We start from the raw sequence: 25,731 nt of genomic DNA, 5'->3' as shown, positions 1-25,731 counted from the left end.
AAAAGGGTGCCGGCCGATTTAAGGGTGTATTACCTGAATGTAATGGAGGGGCTCGCTTGCCTGAGCTTAGTGACATTTATGGGTTAGTGCTGTCATTGGCCTTAACAAGGAGATTTATTGTCTCAACCCTCAGGCCCAACCCCACCATTCCCCTCAACCTCCCTTAAAATACAGTTACAGCAATGCCTTCTGTGAGAAATATCAAGCTGTGATCCCCCGGGTAGGAGTAAACTCCCAGGAGGGGTGAAATGCACTTGTCAAAATGGCGGAATGAGGTGGGAACCATGCTTGTGGCGGGAACTGGCCGCACTGGCAACGAGGGACTAAGGGCACAGAAATGATATTTGCGTTGATCCAAGCTCTAAAAATGTAAGTGTGCAACATAACAGCTATATAGCCCTGCATTATCCTTGTGTGACACCCCCTCTTGTCAAATGGCTGCACAGTAACTGCCACTTCATAGTCATGACTGTGGGTACACACTCTTGAGGTAGCTGCTGAAGCCATGAATGGGACAAGCCCACATGATCAGGTGCTCCATTTCCTAAAATCTGGTAACATTATTGACAGGAACTTTTTGATGTGTCTTTGTGTATAGTTGGAGGCAAGGTGTCAGCGGTCAGAATGAAAGAAGTGCATTGGACCCAAATAGGAACCAGGAGGGACATCCGAGTGTTCGCAGTTGTGTCATGACTGATTCAAGTTGGTAGAAGCTTGTCTGGTCAAGCGAAGTGGCAGGCATTACTGCACATGGGGTCTGGGAATGGCAAACACACGTTACCAACAATAAATTTACCCAGTGGGTAGGGCGAGGTGTAGACCAGCTTCGAGTAGAAGCATACAGCTTTTACTTTTGACTGTGATGGGGTGCAGCTGCAGAAACAAGACGCCTCATGAGGATGACAAAGAGCAGGGTTAAGGAGACTGTAACTTACAGGAGAAGGATGAATTTTAAAGTTCAGCACTTAAAGCCTATCCTGTCTACAAACCCAAACAAAGCATTACCGAGGCTTCCCTTCACTCGTAAAACAAATTTAAGAATTTATTAAATAGGTCACCGCTATGCTAATAAGATTGATCAGCACACAAATGTGAAACAGGCTCCTGGAGTAAATGTTCTTCAGGGTTCTGGAAGGAGGAAACAGGATATGCTGTAAAATTACTAAAAAAATCAACGACCGCCTTCAAGGTGCCTTTCAGAGAAAACCTTCAAAACAGGTCCTAGTTTCAGGGTCACCGCACCTTCTGAGGTACAAGAGTCACCACCAGACCCACAGTGCATCCTGAGCAAAATGTTGCGGTAACCCCACTGGCCTTTGGATATTGTCTTCCACATTAACAGGGTACTTCTGGCAAAGCACCTTCCTCAAAGGTACAGCAAAAGGTACCCCAACTAAGACTTGGAACAATTTTCCTTGCCACACATTGAGGTTTGTAACCAAAGAAGGCGCCTTGCACGCAAATCAGTTTCCATAGGTGAGTCTAGCCTTGTGTAATAGATCAAGGCTGCTCTCTTTTTAACAGAAGAGCGACACACTCAATAAGAACAGGAAACGTGGCAGACATCCGGACACTGATCAAAGATTCACAAATATCACTCTCGTGTAGCCTGAGGTACTGCTTAAAAAAACCCAGGTAGTTGTCCTTCGAGATCATCATGTTCTGTGTTCCCATAGACTGTAGCATCCTGGGTCACAGAAGAAAAGAGATATAAAAAAAATGGAAAAAAATTCCAGTTCCTACACAGCAGACCTAGACTGCAGCAAGCTTCTTCACAGGTAGTATCAAACAATATTTGATTTTCTTTTGGGCAGAGTAAAAATTTGATAGATCTAAGTGAAAATAAAAAAATAAATGCTTATGTGGCAGAGAGGGGATTCCAATAACCCCCTGCTGATTTGTACGACACCCCTTTGGGGCTAGGGGAATGCTGAACAAACTGCCAGGGGTGGGAACTTTCAAGACTGAATTCCTCCCTTCGGTCCCCAAGCACCCTAAAGCTGTTGTTTTTCATTTTTGAATGGAAAACCATGGGAGAATATGTTCTCCTTTCCTTCTGAAGGGCCACCGAACCTGCTGAAGGATTCTATGGAGGAGTTCAGAGCTCCCAGGATGCCCCGGAGGGCCAAACCAGCCTCGATGACATCACTCTGTATGTCATGATGAAGAAGCAAAATTAAGTTTAAGGCTAAGAAGAGATGAAAAAGATCCTTGAAATGCTTCAATGAGGCACCTGACTATGCTGAGGATTTGTAGAGAAAGAAGCACTCAACCATAGCTAAGATTAGACTATTTCAGTACCACCTTCCAGCACGCCTTGTAACTCCATTGAGGTACAGACTGCGATTTGCTATTAAAACATACTATAATTACTATCCTAATTACTATGACTATAATTATTGCTGCTATAATTGTTTTAATTCTGTCCTGACAGTAGTACAATAGGTCACTCATAACTCCGAAGCATTGATGCAGGTGAAGCGTTGATTGGTTTCATACTTGTAGACTTGTCTGCTTTGGCCCTTAAGGGGAAACTTCTTGATTCCACGATTTTTATGTTAGAAGTCTGTAGCAAAAATACAAGACCAGTGAAGATGTACAATTATCCAGATCAGGACACATTTATGTGCGCTTCTTCAAGGAATACAGAATTAGAACAGTTCACGAAAAGACATGACAGCAATTTTATGACTAAGGTGGTAGTGAAAGTTTTTTTTTCCAACACCACACATTTAATGCCACATATTTAAGAAAAATGAGGATGTTTTTGATAAAAAAAAATTGATTGGTAAAACTTCTTACGGAAGGATTATTCATTGGCCACTTCATTAGGTACACCAAGGTCCAACGACTTGGGACATCTTTCAGGAAACAAAACACCATGAATTAAATAAGGTGCTGGACACATTCCACTCGGTTCTTGGCCCGTACTTGGTTGACAAGTTCAAACAGTGACTGCAGATTTTGTTAAGATCTCGTTCCACTTCATCTCATTGATGCTCTACTAACTTGAGAGGTGGGGACTTTGTAGAGCAGTGAACTAAAGTACAGTAAAGGCACTGTCATATTTGTTGGACTGTTCTGAGATTATGTGTGCTACGGCATATTATCCTGCTGGATGCATCAATTTGAGAAAAGCAAGACTGGCCATTAAGAGATGCACCTGGTCAGCAACAATTTTTAGTACTTTGTGGTATTCATAAAATGCTTATTTGGTATCAAAAATCCTAATATCTGAAAATTGAAGGAACATGACTGTTTTTGAGATTCTGCAACCACGACACTAAACATCAACCATCAAACCACATTCAAACCCGCTTGGAGAAGCAGCCTATCTGTGTTAATAAGCATGTGTGCCTAATAAAGTGGCCAGCACAATAAAGTAAAACTCAATGCACAATATGTGTGCAGGTTGAAATCCCACTCTATATCTTTCACATACAAATGTAACAATAAGCAAAGGAAGGTTTAGGTTAAATGTCTGGGCTCAATAATAATATTAGTAATAATAATAGTTCTCTGTCTGGGGGTGTGCGTTTACTGAGTGTATCTTCAGAGCCAAGAATACTACTCATTTTAATAGCATTTGGACGGGAGGAAGCTCTGCCTCCTTGACAGCAAACAAGCTTTGATGCACTGATAAGTCAAAAGACTCTCACAACTTTGGTGCCGTCTTCATCCGCAATAACACCAGGTGGGTGGGGCTGGCTCTCATGGACTGAAAAAGGTACGTAAGGGTACATAAAGGTACACCCAGATGCACACCTCCGTGATGTTTCCGAGAAATGACCGAATAGCTGTAGACTACAGAGGTCTCTTAACACCCAGTGAGGCTGGAATTTCTCATAGATGTAAAATGTAGTTGACTTTCACGGGTGCAGGCTGACATGAACCCCCACCCCCGAATAGTGGGAGCCCAACGGTGTATTCATTAAGAAGCGAAACGGAGCTGACACTTACTGGGTATTTGCTGGATCTTGTGCACCACCACAAAGGCGTCAGAGAGGCCCACTTTGACAGGATGATTGACGGAGCTGATTCCCGTCACCAGCACCGGAATCTTGAAAAATGGAGGGGCACAAATCACCAAAAAAAACTGCAGAGAGGTATGCTCTGGGACTAAGGAGAATTTTATTAAACACCAAACCAGGTAACGGTGAATAAATATTAAATAAGAACAAATAAGTTTAAGATCCACTATTTAGAATATCAAGACTGCCTTATACAGTATCTCATCCCTGATTTCTGTTAAACCTGTTTTGGTGAGGGACCACACTGATTTTAAAATTCATACTAATGCATAAAATACATATAACAACAACAACAATGACTATATATATATATATATATATATATAGAGAGAGATATACATAAAACCTCTGCCCTTTATAGATTTCTGCAGAATAATAACGACTTAAAAAATGTTCTCATTCTATTCTTATAAAGGGAAAAAAAAAAATGGAACATAAAAATTCATGTCAGACTTTCAAGCAAGGATAGCGATTAAGGGCAGAAACTTAAGACCCAAAGAGCGCAAGTCAAAATTTCAAGTCGTGAACTGTTTAAGCTAAGGTGGTACATAGTGAGCAATGTGTAGGTGAAAGTTTAAGGTCAATTACAAGATTAAGTAGAATAAAAACACAGCTTGGCATCTGGGTAAAGGAGCAGTAGGTGTAGTAGACGTTAGAGGCCTTGTAATAGGAAGGACCTGGGTTTGAATCCCTTCCCCCTCAGTAATATGCTTGGGCAAGGTACTTACCCTGAACTGATACTCTACAGTGACAGTAGCTTTGTGTACAAACCTAACATGGTAAGTCACCTCCCAAACAGGCATCAGATAAATTAATGAATAAATATTATATATTGTACACACTTTTACCGTATAAATCAAGTAAGAAAGCCTTAAAGAGCTTTGCGAGGTAGCAGTAAATTTGTAAGCAATGTTCTGATTAACGACTGGATCAGACATACAGAAACTACAGGAATGTCTAAAGTTGGTCAGTCACTGTGGTATTAAATACAGCGGCTTCAAAGGAAATTATTTTTTTTTAAATCCATTTACACGACGGCTGGACCTTTCAAGCTAAATTGCTCCTCTCTATCTACATCTAAAAGCAAGCAACACAGATGAATTATGTATTCTAGTTTGTGTAATGTCCCAGGAGGCTGTGGTTGTTGTGTTGCTGCGGTCTATTTCAGATGTGTTTTATTTCGCTTTGAACGCTCTTCTGCACTTGTATTTACACATGTGCCGCAAGCGACCTCGGATGAAAGGATTTACACCAAACCAGAATATAAAGTAAACGCAGGTTACGCTCGGAGCAGGTTAGAGAGAGACTGCGATGGGGTGGGGTGAGTTGAGAGTGGGGGGTACACACCTCTTTGTATGCAAAAATGATTCTCCCGTCCCTATGCAGTGTAGCCTGGAACGTGAAGCTACCCAGGTTATAGTTGTCCTGGAGGTGGACGTGGTCCCATTGGACGACCAGCGCTGTACCTGGGGGACAGGAGACAAAGTGGTTAGCAATCCAGGGCTCTACTCACTCTGCCCACCCTTATGATTAACGCTTGAGCTTAAAATAACAGAATCAAAAAAACACGGATTCCTTCGAACCGCAGTACTGGAGAAGACTTTCACGGACACAGCAAAACGAACAGAAGAATCTTCGCTCAAATCAAACCAGAACTCAACGGACGCTCTTTGAAATGTTGAGATTTGTATAATCATACTTCGGACATGTCATAAGAAGGTTGGACCCTCTGGAAAAGACAGTAAAATGGACAGATGGACTCAACTTCAGCGACTACGAACACGTTCCTTTTAAAACTAAGGACACAAATCAAAGACGGAACCTTCTGGATGAACTCTATATATGTCATACTTAACAACAACACTTAGACTGGATGATGGAAGAGCAAATACAACAAGCTGAAGGGGTTTGGGAGCTCTCATTTAGTCGTACCTTGCCAGCTCCACAGTCTCAGCTATGTGGAGCCTTGCTTTGTAAACTTGGAAATTCATAGCTGGTGTGAAATTCTTTTCTGCTGCGATGCCCCTGAGATACATGGCCATGAGTAAGTGGAACTGCTTAGAAAACCTGGAGACAAACTGGAGACTAAGTGTCCCATGTAGATCCTTCTAGAAGCATTACTGTGGCCTGCAGCTGAGGTGGGAAGCCCCTTTCCTAAATCTTCGTTCGCGAAGCCAAGCCATGAACCGTGGCAACATGTTACCTAGTGATTATAACAATGGAGCTCAGATCTTCTGGACCAAAAGGGTCCTGAATGAGATCCCAGAAGAAGAGTTTAGAACCCCTGAAGAAGCCACTTAAGATGATCCACCAATTGCAGTGCTGTGCAAATGCGTAAAGATGGTACACCTTTCACCAAATAACATTAAAATGGGGCATAATGTAGTTTTGAGGGTTGTTACCTTGCAGATGAAGGACGTGGGCTTGAATACCCGCTCCTCCTGCTGCAGTACCCATGATCCAGGTAATTCCCCCGAATTTATATCGTAAAATATTTCCAGTGCATAAATGGTTAAATGATTAAACAAGTTTAGGCAGCTTAAACCTTCATTTTAAGTTGCTTTTGAGAAAAGCCTCAGTTAATTTAATAAACTTGGGTAAAAAAACACAGGGAACACACACACACACACACACACACACATTTTCAGAACCGCTTGTCCCATACGGGGTCACGGGGAACCGGAGCCTAACCCGGCAACACAGGGCGCAAGGCTGGAGGGGGAGGGGACACACCCAGGACGGGACGCCAGTCCGTCGCAAGGCACTCCAAGCGGGACTCGAACCCCAGACCCACCGGAGAGCAGGACTGCGGTCCAACCCACTGCGCCACCGCACCCCCCACAGGGAACACAAAACGATGAAAATGCGGTGACTGACAGCAGACCTTCCTGCTTGCGTCACCGGAGACCCGGCAAGACCACGTTCCTGGCCACTTTCAGCGTGGAAGTTGGGGACTGTGTGTCAGCAGAAAGGTACGCTTAAATGAACTCCATCAGCCCACTTAACAGGCAACGAGTTCAAAAGGAGAACATCCATTCCAACCAGCATGGTGTCACATAGGTCCTCTGCCAGCAATCAACCATTTCTGCATATATGTGACAATCTCTTTCTCACCTTCCTTTTTATTTTAACTGAAGAATTCCACAAGAAAAGAGCATGAGCTGCAAGAAGTACATCAAGGTAAACCATGGAATAACATAATGGATATGGGAAGCAAATCCTGATTGCTTCCACCTGAACTTAGTTTATAAGAAATATGCATAACCGTACAGGAGAACATCCAGGGAATCCAAAAAGTGCTTCATCATGCAGAAACCTACACTGAATCATGTTTATTTTGCTCAAGTGCACCCTGGAGCCATGGATGGGTACCACTGAGGGAGGTGGACTGATGGGTCAAGCTCTATGTTGATAATGTGATGCATATGCCATACAGATAGATAGATAGATAGATAGATAGATAGATAGATAGATAGATAACCTTTCAATAACCTTTGACTATATTTTTAAAACAACTTATACTTCTATGTTTTCAGCCTTCTTCAACACGGCTTTTCACAGTTCTTCTGTACATCTAGCCCTCCTTTTGCGACTCGGCACTCGGAGACACGCACAGTACGGAAACACACAACCTCGCAGAATCCCAAAGCCGTATTACTGATTCCGCCATGGCTCCAGCCCTCACACCCGACTGCGCTAATTTCTCAGATGAGGTGACTTCGGCATCACAGAGCGGAAAATAATTCTCCCCAGATTCACGGAGAACACAGAGAGGGGTTGTGACCTGTTTTCACAGCGATGCGTGATCTCAATTTTTGTGCTGTGCTGCAGGTTCGGACCTCTGTGTTACCCAAAGAAAACCTGACATAAACATTTCGTCCCTATTCCATACAGATGGCAATTTCGTAACACATTCATGAGAACACTGAATCGATATAATACCAGACTCAACATACAGTTTAAGGAGAAGTAGAACCTTTACAAACAAACGAAAAGTACTCAGTATGCAAAATGCATTATAAGAATGCATTATAACAATGGATTTATAAAAACATGAAAAAGTGGTTGAATTTAACACCATTATATTATTGATGTTGCTCACAATAATGCGACAAATTCCAATGTGGCAACTATCAGAAATCCATTATGAACACTGATTGAAAAGTGAGAATCAACCTCTTACCGTTGTCAAAGTAGATGACTGTGGAGTTGCGGGAGACGCTGGGGTCGAAATTGGCCATGAGCGGGGCGATGTACTGGGTGGCAGTCAGCATCCGATGGACCACATCGCCAGTGTAGATGAACCCTGGCATGAAAGAGAAGGAGCAGGGTGGTCTGAGTTGCAGCAGTCTCTTTCCCAAAACACTCCACAAATCCATCCATCCATCCATCCATCCATCAGTTGATTGATTGATTCATCTTGATTTCTCAAGCGTATAGAACTAACAAGTTTCTGCCAAACTCTAAAAAGCTATTTTTTTCTGGACAGGAAAACAAGAATGGACAAAAACAAATCAACCTTTGGGAAAACAGCCATTAGAAGATAAATATAAAAGTAAATATAGTGGAAGTAATGACATAATGAGGGGGCGCAGTGGCGCAGTGGGTTGGACCAGGTCCTGCTCTCCAGTGGGTCTGGGGTTTGAGTCCCGCTTGGGGTGCCTTGCGACGGACTGGCGTCCTGTCCTGGGTGTGTCCCCTCCCCCTCCGGCCTTATGCCCTGTGTTGCCGGGTAGGCTCCGGTTCCCCGTGACCCCGTATGGGACAAGCGGTTCTGAAAATGTGTGTGTGTGTAATGACATAATGGAAAAACTCAAAACAGCAGGAAGCACCAACACACTCATATGGAGCACTTTCAGCATAGTCAGTAAAAAACCCAAAGATTAGATAGTGGTGTTACAAAACACTTCTGTCCAAAGCCAAGCTATCTTATTCTTCACATCACCTTACAATGTATATAACTGAAGGACACAATTTATGTTAATGGGAGACAAATACAGGGTTTGACTTAGGTTTATTGAAATGAGGGTTGGGTTTCTCAAGAAGCGCTGTCACTATAATGGTACTGTATGTCACTTCTTGGTTCCATTAGACACAGTCAACCCTGACTCAACCCTGGCCAAGCAGGAGAGAGATTGTCTGAGAGTCTTTGGTCTTGGTTCCATTCAAACTAGTGTAGGTTTGTCACAGAATTTTCAGCCCCGGGCCCATTACACTGTGATATTCACAGAGCATTTGGCCCTGGTCTCATTGGACCTGGGTTCATGCATGTCTTGGGCCGCAGTCTAATTAAACCTGGGATTATACTATTCTTGGACTATAGTGGCAAATAGACCTGGGTTTGTCCCAGTCTTGGTCTACGGTCCCATTAGACCTGGGATTGTCCCAGTCTTGGGTCCTGGTCCCATTAGACCTGGGACGGTTTCAGTGTTGGTCTCCGGTCCCATTAGATTTGGGAATGTTTTAGTCTTAGGTCCTGGTTCCATTAGACCTGGGTTTGTTCCAAAGCCTTGGAGCTGTAGGACTGTCACAGGGTTTCAGCCCTGGCCTCAGAAGAACTCCCAGATTATGTGCTGCCCTTCACTTTGACACATACTGCAGCACCATCAATGTTTGTTATAACAAATCCCAAGATGATTTTAGCAGCTTGCTGACACGCGATTGCTTGAATTGGCAGTCGGCACCGGAGCAATTCACACTGACTAATTAACTAATTCATTTTAAATGGTTTTTCTGAACCTTGAAAATCTAAATCCAAAGCAGTCCGTGTGGAAATGATGATTTAGCACAACCTTCCAGTCTGTCTCGTCACAAAATGACAAGGAATAAAATTAAAGGAATATTGAGATCAGCGTTGCAGGTCACTTCCTGCAGGAGGAGTGTGTCAAGTTGAGCACAGTGGAACATGATGAAAAAGTCCCATGAGCAAAAGCTTCTCTTGCTGTAATCCAGATCAAAGCTCCAGAAATAATAATAAGAATAATAATGATGATAACAATAATAATAATAATAATAATAATAATATGTCCAGGGTGTACCCTGTTATCTTGAGCCCAGTGATTCCGAGAAAGGCTGTGAACCCCATGACCCTAACCAGGACAAGTTAATATTATTATTATTATTATTATTATTATTATTATTATTATTATTATTATTATTATTATTATTATTATTATAAGGACACAAGCAGAGGGACAACTGGTGCTGTAGTGGTTAGAGCTTCTGCCTTTAGACCTAAAGGTCGCAGGTTTGAATCTCACCCCTGGCTGTAGTATCCTTGAGCAAGATACTTACTCTGAATTGATCCAGTAAAAATTACGCAGCTGTACAAACGGGTAAATAATTATAAGGAGATTAATACTGTAAGTTGCTTTGGAAAAAAGTGTTAGATAAATGAATAAATGTAATATGTCCCATCTAGGGTGTACCTTGCTTGCCTTGAGCCCAGTGATTCTGCAATAGCTTCTGGACCACCAAGACAAGTGGTTAATTATAATACCAGGAACACTTAGTTAACTGTCCAGCAAAACACTGAATGTATGCAGTTATTGAAACTTTGCATAAACGTGCAAACTTAGCCGTGTGACCTTTTCACAAGCTTACCGTAAGCAGGGTATTAATGGCAGTACTTCATATGACAACTCTGACGGAAAGTTACAGGCACGGAGCTAAAATGAAAAGCCTTTGTAAATGTCACCGCCGGCTCCTCGGGGCAACAGTGCCGCTTGAAGGGGGGGGGCCGCAGCGTGTTGCACTTGGGCGAGCAGCGCGAATCGCTCGTCTGTGCATGTGTACAATAACAACGTCCGGACATGTGGCCCATGGGGGCTCCTGTGGGTCCCTTTCTCTTGGGGGGATTGGCCAAAGTGCTGAGTTCAGACAGGCTGTGCTGGGCCCCGATCGACCCTCCCTGTTCTCCCGGTGCAAATTAACACCCTCATTAATTCATATTAGTTTCCCGTCGGGCTGCCGGAGATGCAGGGGGTCCGGTGACGGGGCAGATTTACCTCCCAGAGAGGTGTTGCCCTGCACCTGGGGGTAAGTGTAATTAAATAGTGCTGTGCCACAGAAGTGGCAGGGAGATGAGGCGGAAATTAAATAACCTCTTACACGATTCCGAGAGGGACGAACAAGTCCTGTTTTGGGACAGTTTGGTGGGGAGGCCATATGACAGCATGTGGGACCTGGTCCTCTTCTGGCTACAACCCAATGACTTAACTAGCGTATCGGCAGTGTTGGGGGTGATCGGGGGTAATCGAGATTCCATGTTAGAAATAAGGACTATACCCCTCTACGTAATTTCTTTTTCCTTTCTGGATGCATATATTTTGGAAAAATGTTTTTAAACCTATTTCATTCTTACTTCCTGTTTATCCACGGTCAAACCTGAACTTAAAAAATTCATCTAAAATTAAAATAATTCTAAAGGACAAACAAAGGCATAATTTGGTTCTAAGACTCATTAAATCATACATGTACCTGTAGTTGTTACTTTTTTTTACATACTGTTATAGGAAACATTATCTTGATGGGGTGTGAAACACGGTAAAGTAAAACTGCAAGTCACATTAGAGTTTCTGGCAAATAACCTTGAAGCCACAAGGGTCAAAGATGGAAAAGAAGAAAAAATCCACAGCCCTTTGTCCAGAAAGGCTGCTGACCCCACGGATCAGCTGTGCAACAAGAAGAGGAAATGATTAGATTTACATTCACTCCAAGTGCAGATTCCCAAATAAAAAAAAAATGTCAAGAGATAAAAACACAGGGCGGCACGGTGGTGCAGCAGGTAGCACTGGTGCCACACAGCTTCTGGGCTGCAGGTTCGGGTTTGGACTAGAATCTGGCTCAGGCTGTGTGGACTTTGCATGTTCTTCTTCTGTTTGCGTGGGTTTTCTCCAGGTGCTCTGGTTTCCGTCCACAATCCAAAGACGTGTGTTTCAACTGAATTGGTGTCCACAAATTGCAGTCTGTGTGTGTGTGTATGTGACAGTGAATGAGTGAGCGTGATTGCACTGTGATGGACTGGCATCCCTCCGTGTGTGTGTACTCCGCTTCACACTCTATGTTCCAGAATAGACTGTGGTCCACAGTGATCCTGCATTTTTGCAAGTGGTTCATGAAAACGGAAAAAAAAAGGAAAAAAATAAAAACATCGGCTGAATGCGACGGTGCATATTCGCCAGCTCCAGACTGCGGGGGGTGCCACACAGAAACCTGCAGATAACGGCAGAGCAGGAGCACGAGGGAGGTTGCTCAGAACACACTCGATCATCAGTGTGGCTGCGGCCGAGAAGGAAAACGTCGCCGAACGCTCTCCCCCAAGAAAAGCCACCCTGATAATTTACTTGTCAGTTCAAACGCACAGATAAAATATATATCTGTGCCAGAGTGTTCAGTCAAGTCGAACGAGGACGGAAACGTGCCGTACTGTTTAGTATTTATCTGCCAGTTGGCTCTGTTATTAACGGATCGCCGTGGAGACGTGAACACCAGCCCTGTGCCGTTTATGTGGGTTCCAGGAGCTAAAGGCAATGATAATATATTGAGAAAAAGCAAGGGCCACACAGTAAGACAAGACACTGATTGGAGATGAGGTGGGATGTGAGCAGGGGACCGGTTGTAAATGTGGTCCAACAGGCTGTTCTTCACTTTGCTCTGAACCCAGGATTCCGGGCCCTTTATGAGCGGAGGCTCTCAGACCCAACAACCCGTTGCATGCTCATGGGGGCAAAGAGAGGAGATGCCAAAGAAAGGGCGTCCTGATTGAAACTATCCCAGTGCACATTTTCCTCGCAGAGAAGCTCATTTTGAAAGGTCACGGTGCACACAGCAGCCAATCAGCCGCTGTCTCCTCTCACCATATGTCTTCGCAAACAACAGATGGTCTTGGAACAACACGCTCGTTGCTGTAGACGGTGATACAGAAGCCCTGCTAGGAGCCTCTTTTCCTACATGGCAGCCAAGTGCAGACGCTGAGAAGGAGTCCTGGAAGGGGCCCAAGAAGAAGACACATTGACCTTCTCCTTCCTGTCCTTGTTGTCCTTTTTGCCCCCCCCCCACCCCTGGTGGTCTTTCCATTGTCTAAACACAGATGCAGTGCTTGGCTTCACTCTGACTTACGAGTAGAGGCTCTGTAATGGACGCACCATGATACACAGGGTCTTTCATTCAGGAGAAGAACAGCTAGGATAGGCGTAAAGGAGCTGGGTCTTTCCTCATAAAGGTTTTAGGTTCACATCCCAGAAGGGGCTCTGCACTTGTCCTCCTAAACTCAGTCAACGCAATCTAAAGTATCTAAACAAACATCTGTATGAAGATCTGTATGTCGTTACAGAAAGAAAGTACAGACACACACACAGTCTGAAACCACTTGTCCCAAGCAGGATCGCAGTGAACCGGAGCCTAACCCAGTAACACAGGGCACAAGGCTGGAGGGGGAAGGGACACATCCAGGATGGGACACCAGTCCATCGCAAGGCACCCCAAGCAGGACTTGAACATCAGACCTGCCAGAGAGCGGAACCTAGCCAAGCCGCCACACCAAGCGATTGTTGATAATGGATGGTGACGAAGCTTTGTAGGAAGTTCATTAATTGAGAGTATTATTTGTTGGAAACATTCTTACTTTATAGCTTTTTTCCCCAAGTGCCTAAAACTTTTGTACAGTACTGTACATGCAGCTACTCCTGTAATGTGCTTCAGCAGAAACTATGGTATTTTACACACTGACGGTGCTTCCTGAATTGTGTCCGCATCTATAGACTGTCTTCTGTGAAATGCACTTTTGTTTACTCTGAATTGTACAGTGCTTTGGAGAAGAGTGTCTTCTGAATGTATAAATATGAATAGAAAATGTAAATAAGTGACTGGCGAAGCTCTTGCAGTCTTGGATCACTGACTACATCTCCAAGATGACATCAAGTTGAGGTGGGACTCCCAAAGCACCCGCCTGATGCAAGACCGCTTGTACCCATCACAGGAAAATCAGGGAATAGAGTAACAGCTGGGAAACGTGTAGGACGTTGGGCTGAATGGTTCGTTTGACATAGCGGACAGGTAAATTTGTGTAAGAAAGGGAAAGGAAGCAATGAAGGGTTTTAATGGGTCAACTTTGACTTCTAGAGAAGAAATACAGAATGGCTCTGATGACTTGGCACCCTTGGAAGGAGGTCTGCCGGTTTCAGCTGTGCTCGTCTGCGGAATGTCAACTAAGAGGAGCAGTGGGTGGCTTAAGTTTGAGGGTATGTTTTTGTGACCAACAGACTGCTGGATCCAGTCCCAGAAGGGCTATTGCTGTTGTAACTTTACTTCAGCTTAACTGGCTGCAGCAAAATTGGAAAAGGGTAAATCCATAATTGCTCTTACTTGCTGCAACTAAAAAATGGCAAAAAGCTTATAATTTTTTTCCTGTGAATAAAATGGTAAGTAACAAGAATATTACTATGAACACATACATTTACTTTTAATGAAGTTTTAATTAGAGGGGTGTGGTGGCGCAGTGGGTTGGACCGCAGTCCTGCTCTCCAGTGGGTCTGGGGTTCAAGTCCCGCTTGGGGTGCCTTGCGACGGACTGGCGTCCCGTCCTGGGTGTGTCCCCTTCCCCCTCTGGCCTTACGCCCTGTGTTGCCGGGTGGGCTCCGTGACCCCGTGAGGGACAAGCGGTTCTGAAAATGTGTGTGTGTGTGTGTGTGTGTGTGTGTGTGTGTGTGTGTGAAGTTTTAATTAATAAACAATTTTCTCCAAAGTGAATATTATAAGTGACAATTATAACATTATGCTTAAAGACTTTGATGAATATAAAGAATAATAATAATTTTTTTAATCTTAATTTCGAATACTTGGGGAGAAGGGGGTATGGTGGCATGGTGGGTTTGGTCAGTGCCTGCTGTGTGGTAGATCGGGGGTTCAAGCCCTGCTTGGGGTGCCTTTCAGCAGCCTGGGTTCCCATCCTGGTTGTGTCCCCCTTGGCCTCCTGCCCTGCATTGCTGGGTAAGACTCTGGCTTACATGAAGCCCTGGTGACTCATTTTTACCACAAAATGGTTATTTAATGAGAATCAGTGTTTCTCATGTGACACAATAGGTGTGTAATGACCAATTCCATATGTTTCTTTAGAGGAAATCACGTGTGTACTAGAAACACACAAGTAGTGCAGGTGTAAAAGTATGTGAAGCACAAGTTGAATTGGTTAAAGTAAGTAGGTAGTGGGATCAGGTGTGTAAATCATAGTCATTTATTCTTATAAGTTTCTTTTAAAAATTTATACAAGAATAATGACCATCCCTATAGGCTTTACATACTTTCAAGCTGCACTGCAACTACAAGCAAGTACCTTATTTTAAAAGGGAGGGTACAATGGAATACACCCACGGTCAGACATCAGGCATGGAGGAATCAGGCATCTCCTGCACATATCTCACCGTCTGATGTCCCAGCAGGACGGACGTTTCCACCAGCAAGTTCTCAAAGAGAATCACCACATTCCATCACTGTGCTTTCTTACCAAACACGAAGCCGCATACCTTGAAACTTCTCTCTTTTACACACACACATGCTCTCCCTTTCTCTCTCTCGCTGTCTCCACAACGTTTTGTGCATACTGCACGCGTGCACGTTCAAAAACACACTTTGACGTTTTCATGACCCACTTCGCAATCAGACATCAGCTGGAATATCAGATGGACACACACGAACACACATATGGTAACGCTTCCACTAATAGATCCAAGATGACACTCGCATACACACTTGGATACGCACACACATAAGTGTATGACTGCACACATTAATGAAGTTTTAATTGGCTAATTAGTCTATTAGTTAAGTACACTTCCATCAAAAGGAACTTACATTGCTTACAGTTTTGATTTCTTTATTGAGCTGGTTCTGCTTAAATGTGAACCAGCCACCTCTCAGCATGGAGTCACTGTGGGGGTCTACATGAGGACTCTACTAATACCACAGGATGAAGATGAGAGACCTTAAAATAAAATTTCAAAAGTCAAAGTAGAGAGAGAAAAAACGGGGTTAATTAACTCTGAAGAAAAACAAAATTGTGACAGCTGGAACAGCGTCAAACTTTAGTGATGATGGTGAGGACACTAAAGAAGTTTACAACTTCTGCCTCTTGGCATCAGTAATCAACATCACGGGACCTAGCAGTCAAGACATACGCTGAAGAATAACATTTGGCAGAGCTGCAATCACAGATATGGAGATGGTCCTCAAATGTCCTGATGTTTCCATGGCAGTGAAGATTAGATTTGTTCAAACAATGGAATTTTGTATGACAGTACATGGATGAGAAAGCTATACATTGTAGATGATTCATCGATGAAATGATGAGACGGAGGTTATCATACTGTGGATATGTCATGAGAAGATCAGAGTCTTTCCAAGATTGTAAAGAGGGGGAAAGTTACAGGAAAAAGAAGAAAAGGATGACCGTCAACCAGACGGACAGACTCAGTCACAGCGACAATGGAGACACCCTTTTCAGAACGAAGAACAGAAGGTTTAGGAGACACTGTATTTATGTGGTCATCATCAGCTGACATCAGCTTGATTGCGCTTAACAACTACACTTTCTGGCCATTTCTTGTTGGGCTCCAGTTGGTTGTCCTCAATACTGAGTCATGTTAGGGTCTCTATCAGGGTTTTCCTCTATGCCTTCTCTTGTTAAGCTCCGATTGGCTAGGTTCAACATTAAGTCCAGGAAGGATCTACATGAGGGTTCTATTCTCAGGCATTATCTTGTTGAGCTCTGATTGGCTGTCCTCAGCAATGATTCATTGCAGGGGTCTAAACAATTGCTATAATCTCAGGTCTTCTCTTGTTGAGGTCTGATTGGGGGGGGATTTCAGGTCCTGCACACTGTACTCAGCACCAGCTTCTCAGTCATCTTCAGGTGTGCTTCATAAGACATCATATGGCTTCCGTTTTTCTTTGTAGACCTGCTTTCTGATGGAAGATCACCTCCAGGATCATTCTAAAAGAAGCATGTCAATGATGGCTCTCTGACCAGGCAGCTCAATCTGTACCCCCCCGGGAGCCCGCAAAGCCCAGCATCACTGCTCTCCTTTGGAGCCCATCCAACTCATTATCAGGTTCTGCCTGCACACGTCTGTGACTCATGATATTGAGGCGCTCAACAGGCAGTTATAGGTACTTCCTTTCTAACAGTCGTCCTTGAGTCCCATAAAACAGCGGTGGCAACAGACTTTGTTCGGCACCAGAAGCTGGATGTGACATTTAGTCCTCACATTCAGATTGAGAGGGAAAACTGCTTTTTATTATCCTTCAGGAAGGATAATAACCTGAGCTTCCTCAGCCTGTATTTGGGTACAACTGGTCATTTTTACAGCGAATATGGATAAAAGCCTCGGTACAGCAAATGGCATAAGTCCAGATGCCACCTACTTAGGGCAGCAGGTGGTGTAGTGGCTAGAGCTGGTACCTCCAGACTTGGAGGATGCATGCTTCAGTCCCACCACCTTCAGCAGTACCCTTGACTGAGGTACTTGCCCTAAACTGCTGCAGTAGAAAATTATCCAGTAATATAAATAGGTAAATCATTATCAACTGCTTTGAAGTAAATTGCCAGCTGAATGAATAAATGTGGAAGTGTGTGCTGTCCACCTTAACCGGGATAGATCCTTTAGTACTGATTCTCACATGACCTGAGCAACACGTTCTGTGCAAATGGACAGTTATCGTAACCTTTGGCGAGTGAAAATAATGAGCCGTTGCTCCAAAATGTGTACAGTGCACACAGAACTCTAGCTTACTTTACATCCTCCTGTCATCTACATCTGGATGATGACTCGATATTTTGGTACTAAGGATGTTTGTTCTGACTGCAAGAGAGATTATCTCAAATTGAAACTTGGCCTTGTGTCCACAGTCCACACATGGACCCCAGATGTACTCCTGCATTGGTACATCTTGGTTTTCCTTTATTTTTTACTTTTCCATGTGGTGGGTGTCTGTGTGGGTTTATGTGTAGAAGGTCTCGACAGGTTTTCTTAACATGAGGCCCTACGGGTATGTGGCATGGCGGGTAGTGCTGGTGAATCATTTCTCACATGCTGCGAGTTTGGACTTGGGTTTGAAACTAATCCTGTCTCGGTGAAATTTGGATGTTTGCCATGTATGCCTGGATTTGCTCTGAAAGAAATATGTTTCAGGTGAACTGGTGACTCTGAACTACCTGTAGTGTGTGTGTGTGTGTGTGTGTGTGTGTATTACATTGCTCTTTTGTAATAATGGGTGAATTATTACGGCCAGTTTTGTGTAGTACTGCCTCACACTGCAAGCTACCATAAACAAGGTGTCAGATAAATACTAGTTGATAATAATAAATTGAGAAGCCGATGCCTTTAATTGTGAATATCCTGCCTGCCACAGATTTAAACAGGGTTATGTTAGTCTATTGGACCCCCTGGGTTCTACTGACTCCATGGAACAGCACAGGAGATCCATTTAACTGGTTACAGCACTTGGGCAAACTCTCAGGGGTTTCTCATATTTTTTCTGCTATAGGAGGTTAATACCATGTGAAAGTGAAGGTTTCGCTTGAAGAAAGTTGGGATTTAAGCTAAAGGTCTTGTGTGAAATTCTGCCACAGGAATGACAGGTAATCATTAGTATTTGGGGACTGTGCCTAATACCTTAATGAAACATCCAGCCATTGAAACACCTTTTCAGAAGGTGCCCTGGGAGCACTGTTCTTGGTCTTCTGTTTCACTTTACAAAAAAAAACCTTTAGACAAAAAAAAAAAAAAAAAAACTCAGCAAAAACCCAACACAGCAACTTATAGGGTATCGGGAAAGTCTTATAAAGACAGTCAAAACTAAAGAGACTGGAAAGCCATATTTTATCGATTAAATTCTATGTGATAATGGCTTCTGAACATGTTGGGGCCTCACCCTTGGCCCCCAGGGAGGAATTAAAAAGAAAAGTATTCGCTTTTCATCTCTGTGGGATGTACAAGGAGATTAATCGTCCTTGGTGACTCCAGTCAAAGCGACATCATTGCTGTGACTCCACAGCGCCAATGACAGGACGTTCATCTTAGAGCTCCGTGTCTGGCTTTGCAAACTCATCCATTTTTGTGTCAAAGGCATGTCAAAGGCGCCTTTTCCCATCTGCATCTCTTCACAAAGGTTGTGGGAGCATTTGGCAAGGAGCTTCATGCTTCCAAACGGAACTTTGGTGTTTTTTTTTCATGTGCTCAAGAGTGGCCAGAGTTGCCACAAAGCTCTGCGTGGTTTTGTACTGTGGTCAGTGCCAGACGAAGGGGGTGTGAAGCTATGATCTTTTCAGCTGGCTTCTGGGAACAACCCAACCAACACTGCTCCATCTCTGCTCCATCCCTGCTCCACCCCCTCTCCTTCTGTAATCCATCCCTGCCCCTCCCCTGCTCCATCTGTGGTCCATGTCTGTTCTATCTCCGTTCAATCTGTGCTCCATCTCTGCTCTATGACTGCTCCATCCCTGTTCCATCTGTGTTACATATCTGCTCCATCTGTGTTCCATCCTGGCCTCACACCTCTGTTCAATCTCTACTATATGTTTGTTCCATCTCTGCCCCATTCCACCTCAATCCTTCCTTCATTTAAATTCCATCCCTCCTCCATTTGTGTTCCATCTGTACCCCATCCGTACTCCATTTGGGTTACATGTCTGCTCCATCTTTGTTCTATCTCTGTTCCATGTCTGCTTCATCTCTGTTCCATCCCAACTGTATGCTTGTTCCATCTTTGCCCCATCCCACCTCAATCCTTCCTTCATCTCGATTCCCTTCCTGCTCCATTCCTGTTCCATCACTGCTCCATCCCTGCTCTATCCCTGATCCATCTGTTTTCCATCCCTATTCCATCTCTGCTTCATCATCTCATCCCAGCACAAGAGGCACAATGAATACTGTAATTGTGCTTCTTGTTCAGAGTTCAGGTTTATTTACATCAAGTATCAACACACCCGATTATCACTTCAACAGTAACACTAAAAAATCTCTGCGTCTCATTACTGAAATCCATTGTTTGGTCCCATGACACCCTGAGGAATAATCAGTGAACTCAACGCAGGCATGGAGCTCCGTGCCGCCAAAACACATGCAAACACAAACAAACACAAGTCTGGGTCCTCCCTTACCTCCCGTGGCCACGGTTACCTCTCGCAGGAAATGCCCGTAAAAAGGGAAGTCGAAGGACAGGTTCACCCTCTGCATTGAATGACAGAAAGAAAGGAAAAAATGAATGTAACACCATCAGCATTAAACATTCAAAACACAGAGCACAGAGACCACCGAGTGAGTCTCTGACCCAGCTCTACAAAGAGAATTCCTTGTATGTACATTGATTCTTCTTACAAACAGTTCATTTTCAAAAGTTCAAACATTTGTCAACACCCACATTTGTATTTATTTCGTAAATGGCATTTTCTGACTTCAGTAATTTGTTTGTTCCGCAACAAAATGAAACTTTTTTAAACCTCTGAGCTGACAGACTGACGCGAAGAATACTGAAAGAGAATAGGAGTATGGGGCTGTCTTCATTCAACCTTTTCCACTTTGTTTACAACTTCTCCGGGACTAATGATTGACGGTGATTAATGATGACGTGACATAGGATGCAAATGTTGGGACTTATGGGATGAATACATCAGCAATCTGTTTTGAATAGGAGTTTATGGAGATGACATTTTTATTTTCTGTCATTTAACATTAGCTTGATTTTTAAAGTAGCTTGGGGTTAAAAATATTTAACTCATTCTTTCACAGTAGTTTTTATGTATTATAGTTATGTATGACATTTTTACAAACCATAACACAAAAGAGGGATGATTATTATTGAGCTTTTATGGATTGTGACTTATTAGTTTAAGTGATGTTGGAGTTATGAACAAATCAAACTGCAAACAAACTTTCAGTAGTAATTGTAAGTTGAGCCAGTGAGGCTGTTCTTCATGCTCAACAAAAGAAGGCGAATCAAAGCAAAGAAGAACACAGTATTCAAGGTACAGGTACACAGATACGTGGGTGAAAGATGTATATATGGATGTGATTCCACATGCTGAGCTTGGCTTTGGAGAAGTGGGAACGTTGCCCTCATCCAGCTGTGAGCGGAAAGGTCTCCCCACCCGGCGGGTGGTATATGTCAGTCCACACACCAAAGGCCCCCTGGGAGGTAACAGTAGCTTTAAAGTTACATAAACACAGCGTTTATGATCCTCATAAATTCTGATGCAATTTAATCTGTTTTGGACGCCAATCGCTCTCCGGTACATCAGAACCCACCGTGCATTTATGATCGGCTGCCTGCGTTTTTGGCTCGGCGTTAAAATGGAACGAAAATTATGGATCTTTGTGGCCATCCATTCAGGAAATAAAAGGAGCTTCTCTCTGCAGACCCTTGGAATGACAAGAGTTCCAGCTATTTACTTGGGTTATAATTTTTTAAAGCCTGAGAAAGAGCGCATGATGAACTGTATTCGTGTATTAATCAAAAATAATAAATACAGTAGAGCAACAACAATACTGATATATACACACCAGAGCAACAAAGGCAAACATTGTGCAGTTAAGCCTTACATTGACGCAATAAATACGCACATCGATGCAGCAGCAACCCACATTGATGGAACTCAGACAAACCCTAATTGCGAATTAACACTGTGAAATGAGTCAAACCCTGAGACAAAACTATGTGCTCTAATCCAGTCTTCTTGTTTCAAGAACACGCATAAATGTTTGATCAACACAGATTTCCTTGTTTAAAATGCCAGTTCTGTCATGTTTATGCAGACGGCATTGCTCGCTTACTATTATAAACCACTTGTCCAAAGGACCCAGTCAGAATTCAGTCCTGTTAGGTTGCGCATAAACCATCAACATGCTCGATTCCTGATTCAGTCACCATTTTTCTGTTTCATTTTTCCCACCTCTGTTCTATAATGGCCTATAAATCTGTCATATGTGGCGCACGGCACTCTGGGTTCAGATGGGGTGAAAAAAGATGCACAAGCAGCGTTCGTAATAAACATTTTATTAGAACGCCGGCACACATGGAAATAATGCTCTCGGTCCGAGGCCCCTGCTTTCTCAAGGATCTGCGCACCTACCCAGCCTTCTCAGTCTGCTTGGCACACCCCAGGCCTTTTCTCTTTCTCCCTGGGAAACACTGTCACCCCATTATTTTCCGCATAAGTCCCCTCAACGGTTGAACACTTTATTTACAATTTTCTCACAACACAACTATTTACAATAGACCCATTTTCCTGCCCAAACTCACGGTAACACAGGTCGTTAGAATATGTAACTGAAATCACTGTGCAGATATTCCTTAGAAAGCGAAACATGGAAACCTGAATGCTTCCCCCTCATAGCTTCACCTTCCCCTCCATCCGACACATTTGAGATCCAGGTTGCAGGCACGTCACTCTCCGCTCAGCTTTGGCGAGACGGCAGTGGTGGCCGATTGAGGTGGGTTCATTTACCTCCGACATATCAACACCACCGGGGCCTAGGAAACCACCCCCTACCCATTCCAAACGTGCCATGTATGGCCTAATCCATCACATCACTTCTTGACAAATGAATAAGTTCCCATTCCCTCCCTCATCTCCCTTGGCTCTATGCCCCCTGTGGGTGTGCATGATGGACCTCGTTGACATGCCCTTCACGTAGAGGACATATCCGTTTTGAGACGTCACTCATTCACAGGAGAACGAGGTAAACAACTCAGTATGTCCAGCTCCCTCAGGGTAGCTGTCCCCAGAGATGTAGCAAAAAGGTTATCTTAACAACTAACCGTAGCTCAGGGGTGGGTCACGGGGGGGGCATCTTTGATCAAAACAGGCAAAGCTGATGACAAATTTCAACAAAAACCCACCTTTACCAAGCAGCATTCCCCTAAAACACCCTGACAATGCAGATTACTGATGCACAAGACAAAATTACCATGGGAACATGCAAGGGGTAAAAATGCAGGTTACGACACTGAACGCATAATAAAACACAATAACTATTAGAAATTCAATGTTAAGAACGGTCGAAATGAAAAATCCCAGTGAGCCGAGAGTTCAGCAGGGCCTGAGAGACTGACCGATAAACACTAAGTGCGGATAAAATGGCGCAACACTTTCAGCCAATGAAATGAGACCATAGGCCTGCATTTGCATAAACGTTGCACTTGATAACTCACGGCCTGGGATGTTCTCACACCTTGTGGTGACTCCCAGTAAACTGAAGCAGTGGTGCCCTTACAAAACCCTCACCTTTTTTTGCCTTCCCGATTCACATCACGGCTGAACATCCATCATGGCCGCCGAACGCAGTCAATGATCTTTTTTCCACATCGCTATGAGAATAAATCTTCACGTACAGCAATGCTTGCTTTTCCAAACAAGGATTATAGTTGATTTTCCTTTGCTTTTCAAATGCAGACTGTCTCTCTGCTCATTTTTGACCTTTTTCACCACAGTGATTATAGATATCTCGGTTGGCTTATGTAACACAACTGAAAACTGCTAACGGTTAAATGCTATTGTTTTTGTTTATTCATTTAGAGAATGCCTTTGCCTAAAGCAGCTTAGTATGATCTACCCATTTATACAGTTGGGTAATTTTTACTGCATCAATTCAGGGTAAGTACCTTTTTCAAAGATCCTACAGGTGGAGGGTGGGATTTAAATTCAAGTCCTTCCAGCGCAAGATGGCAGCTGTAACCGCTATTTTGGCAATTCAGTCGATCTTAATTTTCAGACTGACTTAGAAGAATGGTCCATTTTAACAGTTCCCATCGGTGTGACAGTTACCTTTCAACTGATAACATATTTACACAAAGAACATCAATTAGGATGACATAGTAGCCCAATGATGATTTGAGTAATGCCACCCAATCTGGCAACTGAAGAAACAGCAACACATCAGCCAGTAATTTGAGGACATGAGTAGAAGAGTCTGTCACAAAGACTGATCGCAACCCAGTCAGACCCGTAAGAGGAAAACCAGAGGCTTACCGCAGCCTGTCTGTGGGTGTTAGACAGGATCCCATGGATCTTCACCTTCTCCTTGTCCATTTGGTCAATGTTCACCCATAGCTCTCTGCTCAAAGGGTCAGTAGGTCCATATGTCTTTGACGTATAGTAGTTGTGATCTGTGTCCTCCTATTGAGAAAAAAAGTGACATTAGTATGAGTATTTACTTTTTTGAGTCTTAATTTCAAATTTGTATTAGAGTCTTAAGGGAAATCTGTTCTGCACATCTATAGATGGTCAGTGAAAGGCAAGATTTCATAGTACATTAGCATATTATGAATATGGAAATAACCCCCATGCTGAGGGACTGGTGCACTCAGCTCCAGGTTGTAAATCAGCTATACTTTACTAGTACTGCACAGCTTCCCGTAAGTCCGGGCTGTACGCTCCTCCGGCAGCAATAATGTGAACCACAGCTCGACTCACTGAACCCACTTGGCGAGGTAAAACGACACCTTTCCCTATCAATCGCTCGGTTCATTTCCCATGCTCCAGCTGGTGTTGCAACGCTCCCCGCACCTCTTGTCACAGAATATGCCATACGTCCACATTCATGTCTCATTAGTTTGGATATGCAGAGAAACGAACAGAGACTCTACAGCAGGTCTGGGTTATTATTAATAAACAGACCAGGCTTCAGACTGTAATGAGACTACTACTGCAATGTGTGCCACATAATACTAGCAAGACCTACTGTCACTAAATCACTGGTTCCTCTTATACCCTAACGTTTGAGACAAGCAATTTAAAAACTATTTAAAGGTTGCCACCTGATCATGAGTTCTACCATGCTAACATGCTCAGAGTGGGCTCCAGCAGTTTCACTACAGTAATAGGTGACACTTTGTCTTAGGTACCGCAGAAAGTACGAACAGTTCATTCGCCCATCAGCTTGTTTAAAATAAAACAGTCACGTAAAGCAACGAAAAAGAAAAAGTCAAAAGCAGGAAAATGTAGATGAATGTAGTAAAAAGGCAATAAAATCCACATCAGAGAGATGGATCAGCAGGTGGCGTAGTGGTTAAAACTGATGTTTCACAGCTGAATGAACTGGGTCTGAATCTGCACTCCTGCTGTAGTACCCTTAATCAAGGTACTTACCATAAGTGCATTGCCAGAGTAAAAATTACCCTGCTGTCTGAATAAGTAAATCACTGCAGGGAACTCAGTGTACAAAGGTCATATTGTAGGTCGTCTTTGAAAAAGGCAGAAGAATAAGCAATAATTATGTTACATGCCAATAAATGTGGAGTTGACAGTAAGGAAAGTAGGGTAAATTGACACAGACCACTTTTATCCACTGAAGAAAAACAATGAACGTCTTTATTACTCTCTTTTTGGAGTTGTGCTACTTTGCTTTTTTCACTCTGACATCTTTATCATTGATAATAAGCGCTTATCCAAATTCAGTCAAATTTAAACAGATGGCAAACGGAATAACGGGGACTGTGTAACATGGAAAGTAACTGGATAGAATACTGAGGGGCAGAACCACATTTGTGCCCAAATCCAGAGTTGACCACCTATTTACTGGTAAGTTTGGATCATGTCCCAGCTCAGCTACTGTCAGCAAGAATCCAAAGCTGCACTTTCACACTGAAGATGCTAAGACATTCCCACTAATTCTCTGACACCTGGTAGTTGTTGGCAGAGGAGAAA

The 25,731-nt window shown here is 43.4% G+C and overlaps 1 protein-coding gene across 1 annotated transcript in view; it reads right to left on the bottom strand.

Moving 5' to 3' along the window:
- Window positions 1-25,731, bottom strand: part of plxdc2b (plexin domain containing 2b) — a 122,758-nt gene that overhangs the window by 32,012 nt on the left and 65,015 nt on the right. Inside the window, exons 3-7 of the mRNA XM_018756852.2 lie at window positions 24,055-24,201; window positions 20,188-20,257; window positions 8,215-8,337; window positions 5,379-5,497; window positions 3,961-4,060 (exon numbers count right to left, since the gene is read on the bottom strand). Of these exons, the coding sequence (XP_018612368.1) occupies window positions 3,961-4,060; window positions 5,379-5,497; window positions 8,215-8,337; window positions 20,188-20,257; window positions 24,055-24,201 (559 nt within the window). The remainder of the gene's footprint in view (window positions 1-3,960; window positions 4,061-5,378; window positions 5,498-8,214; window positions 8,338-20,187; window positions 20,258-24,054; window positions 24,202-25,731) is intronic.

The sequence above is a fragment of the Scleropages formosus genome, chromosome 9, assembly GCF_900964775.1.
Source record: "Scleropages formosus chromosome 9, fSclFor1.1, whole genome shotgun sequence".
NCBI lineage: Eukaryota > Metazoa > Chordata > Actinopteri > Osteoglossiformes > Osteoglossidae > Scleropages > Scleropages formosus.
Note: the sequence above shows the minus strand (reverse complement) of the source record. Positions and strands in the feature narration are given on the sequence as shown.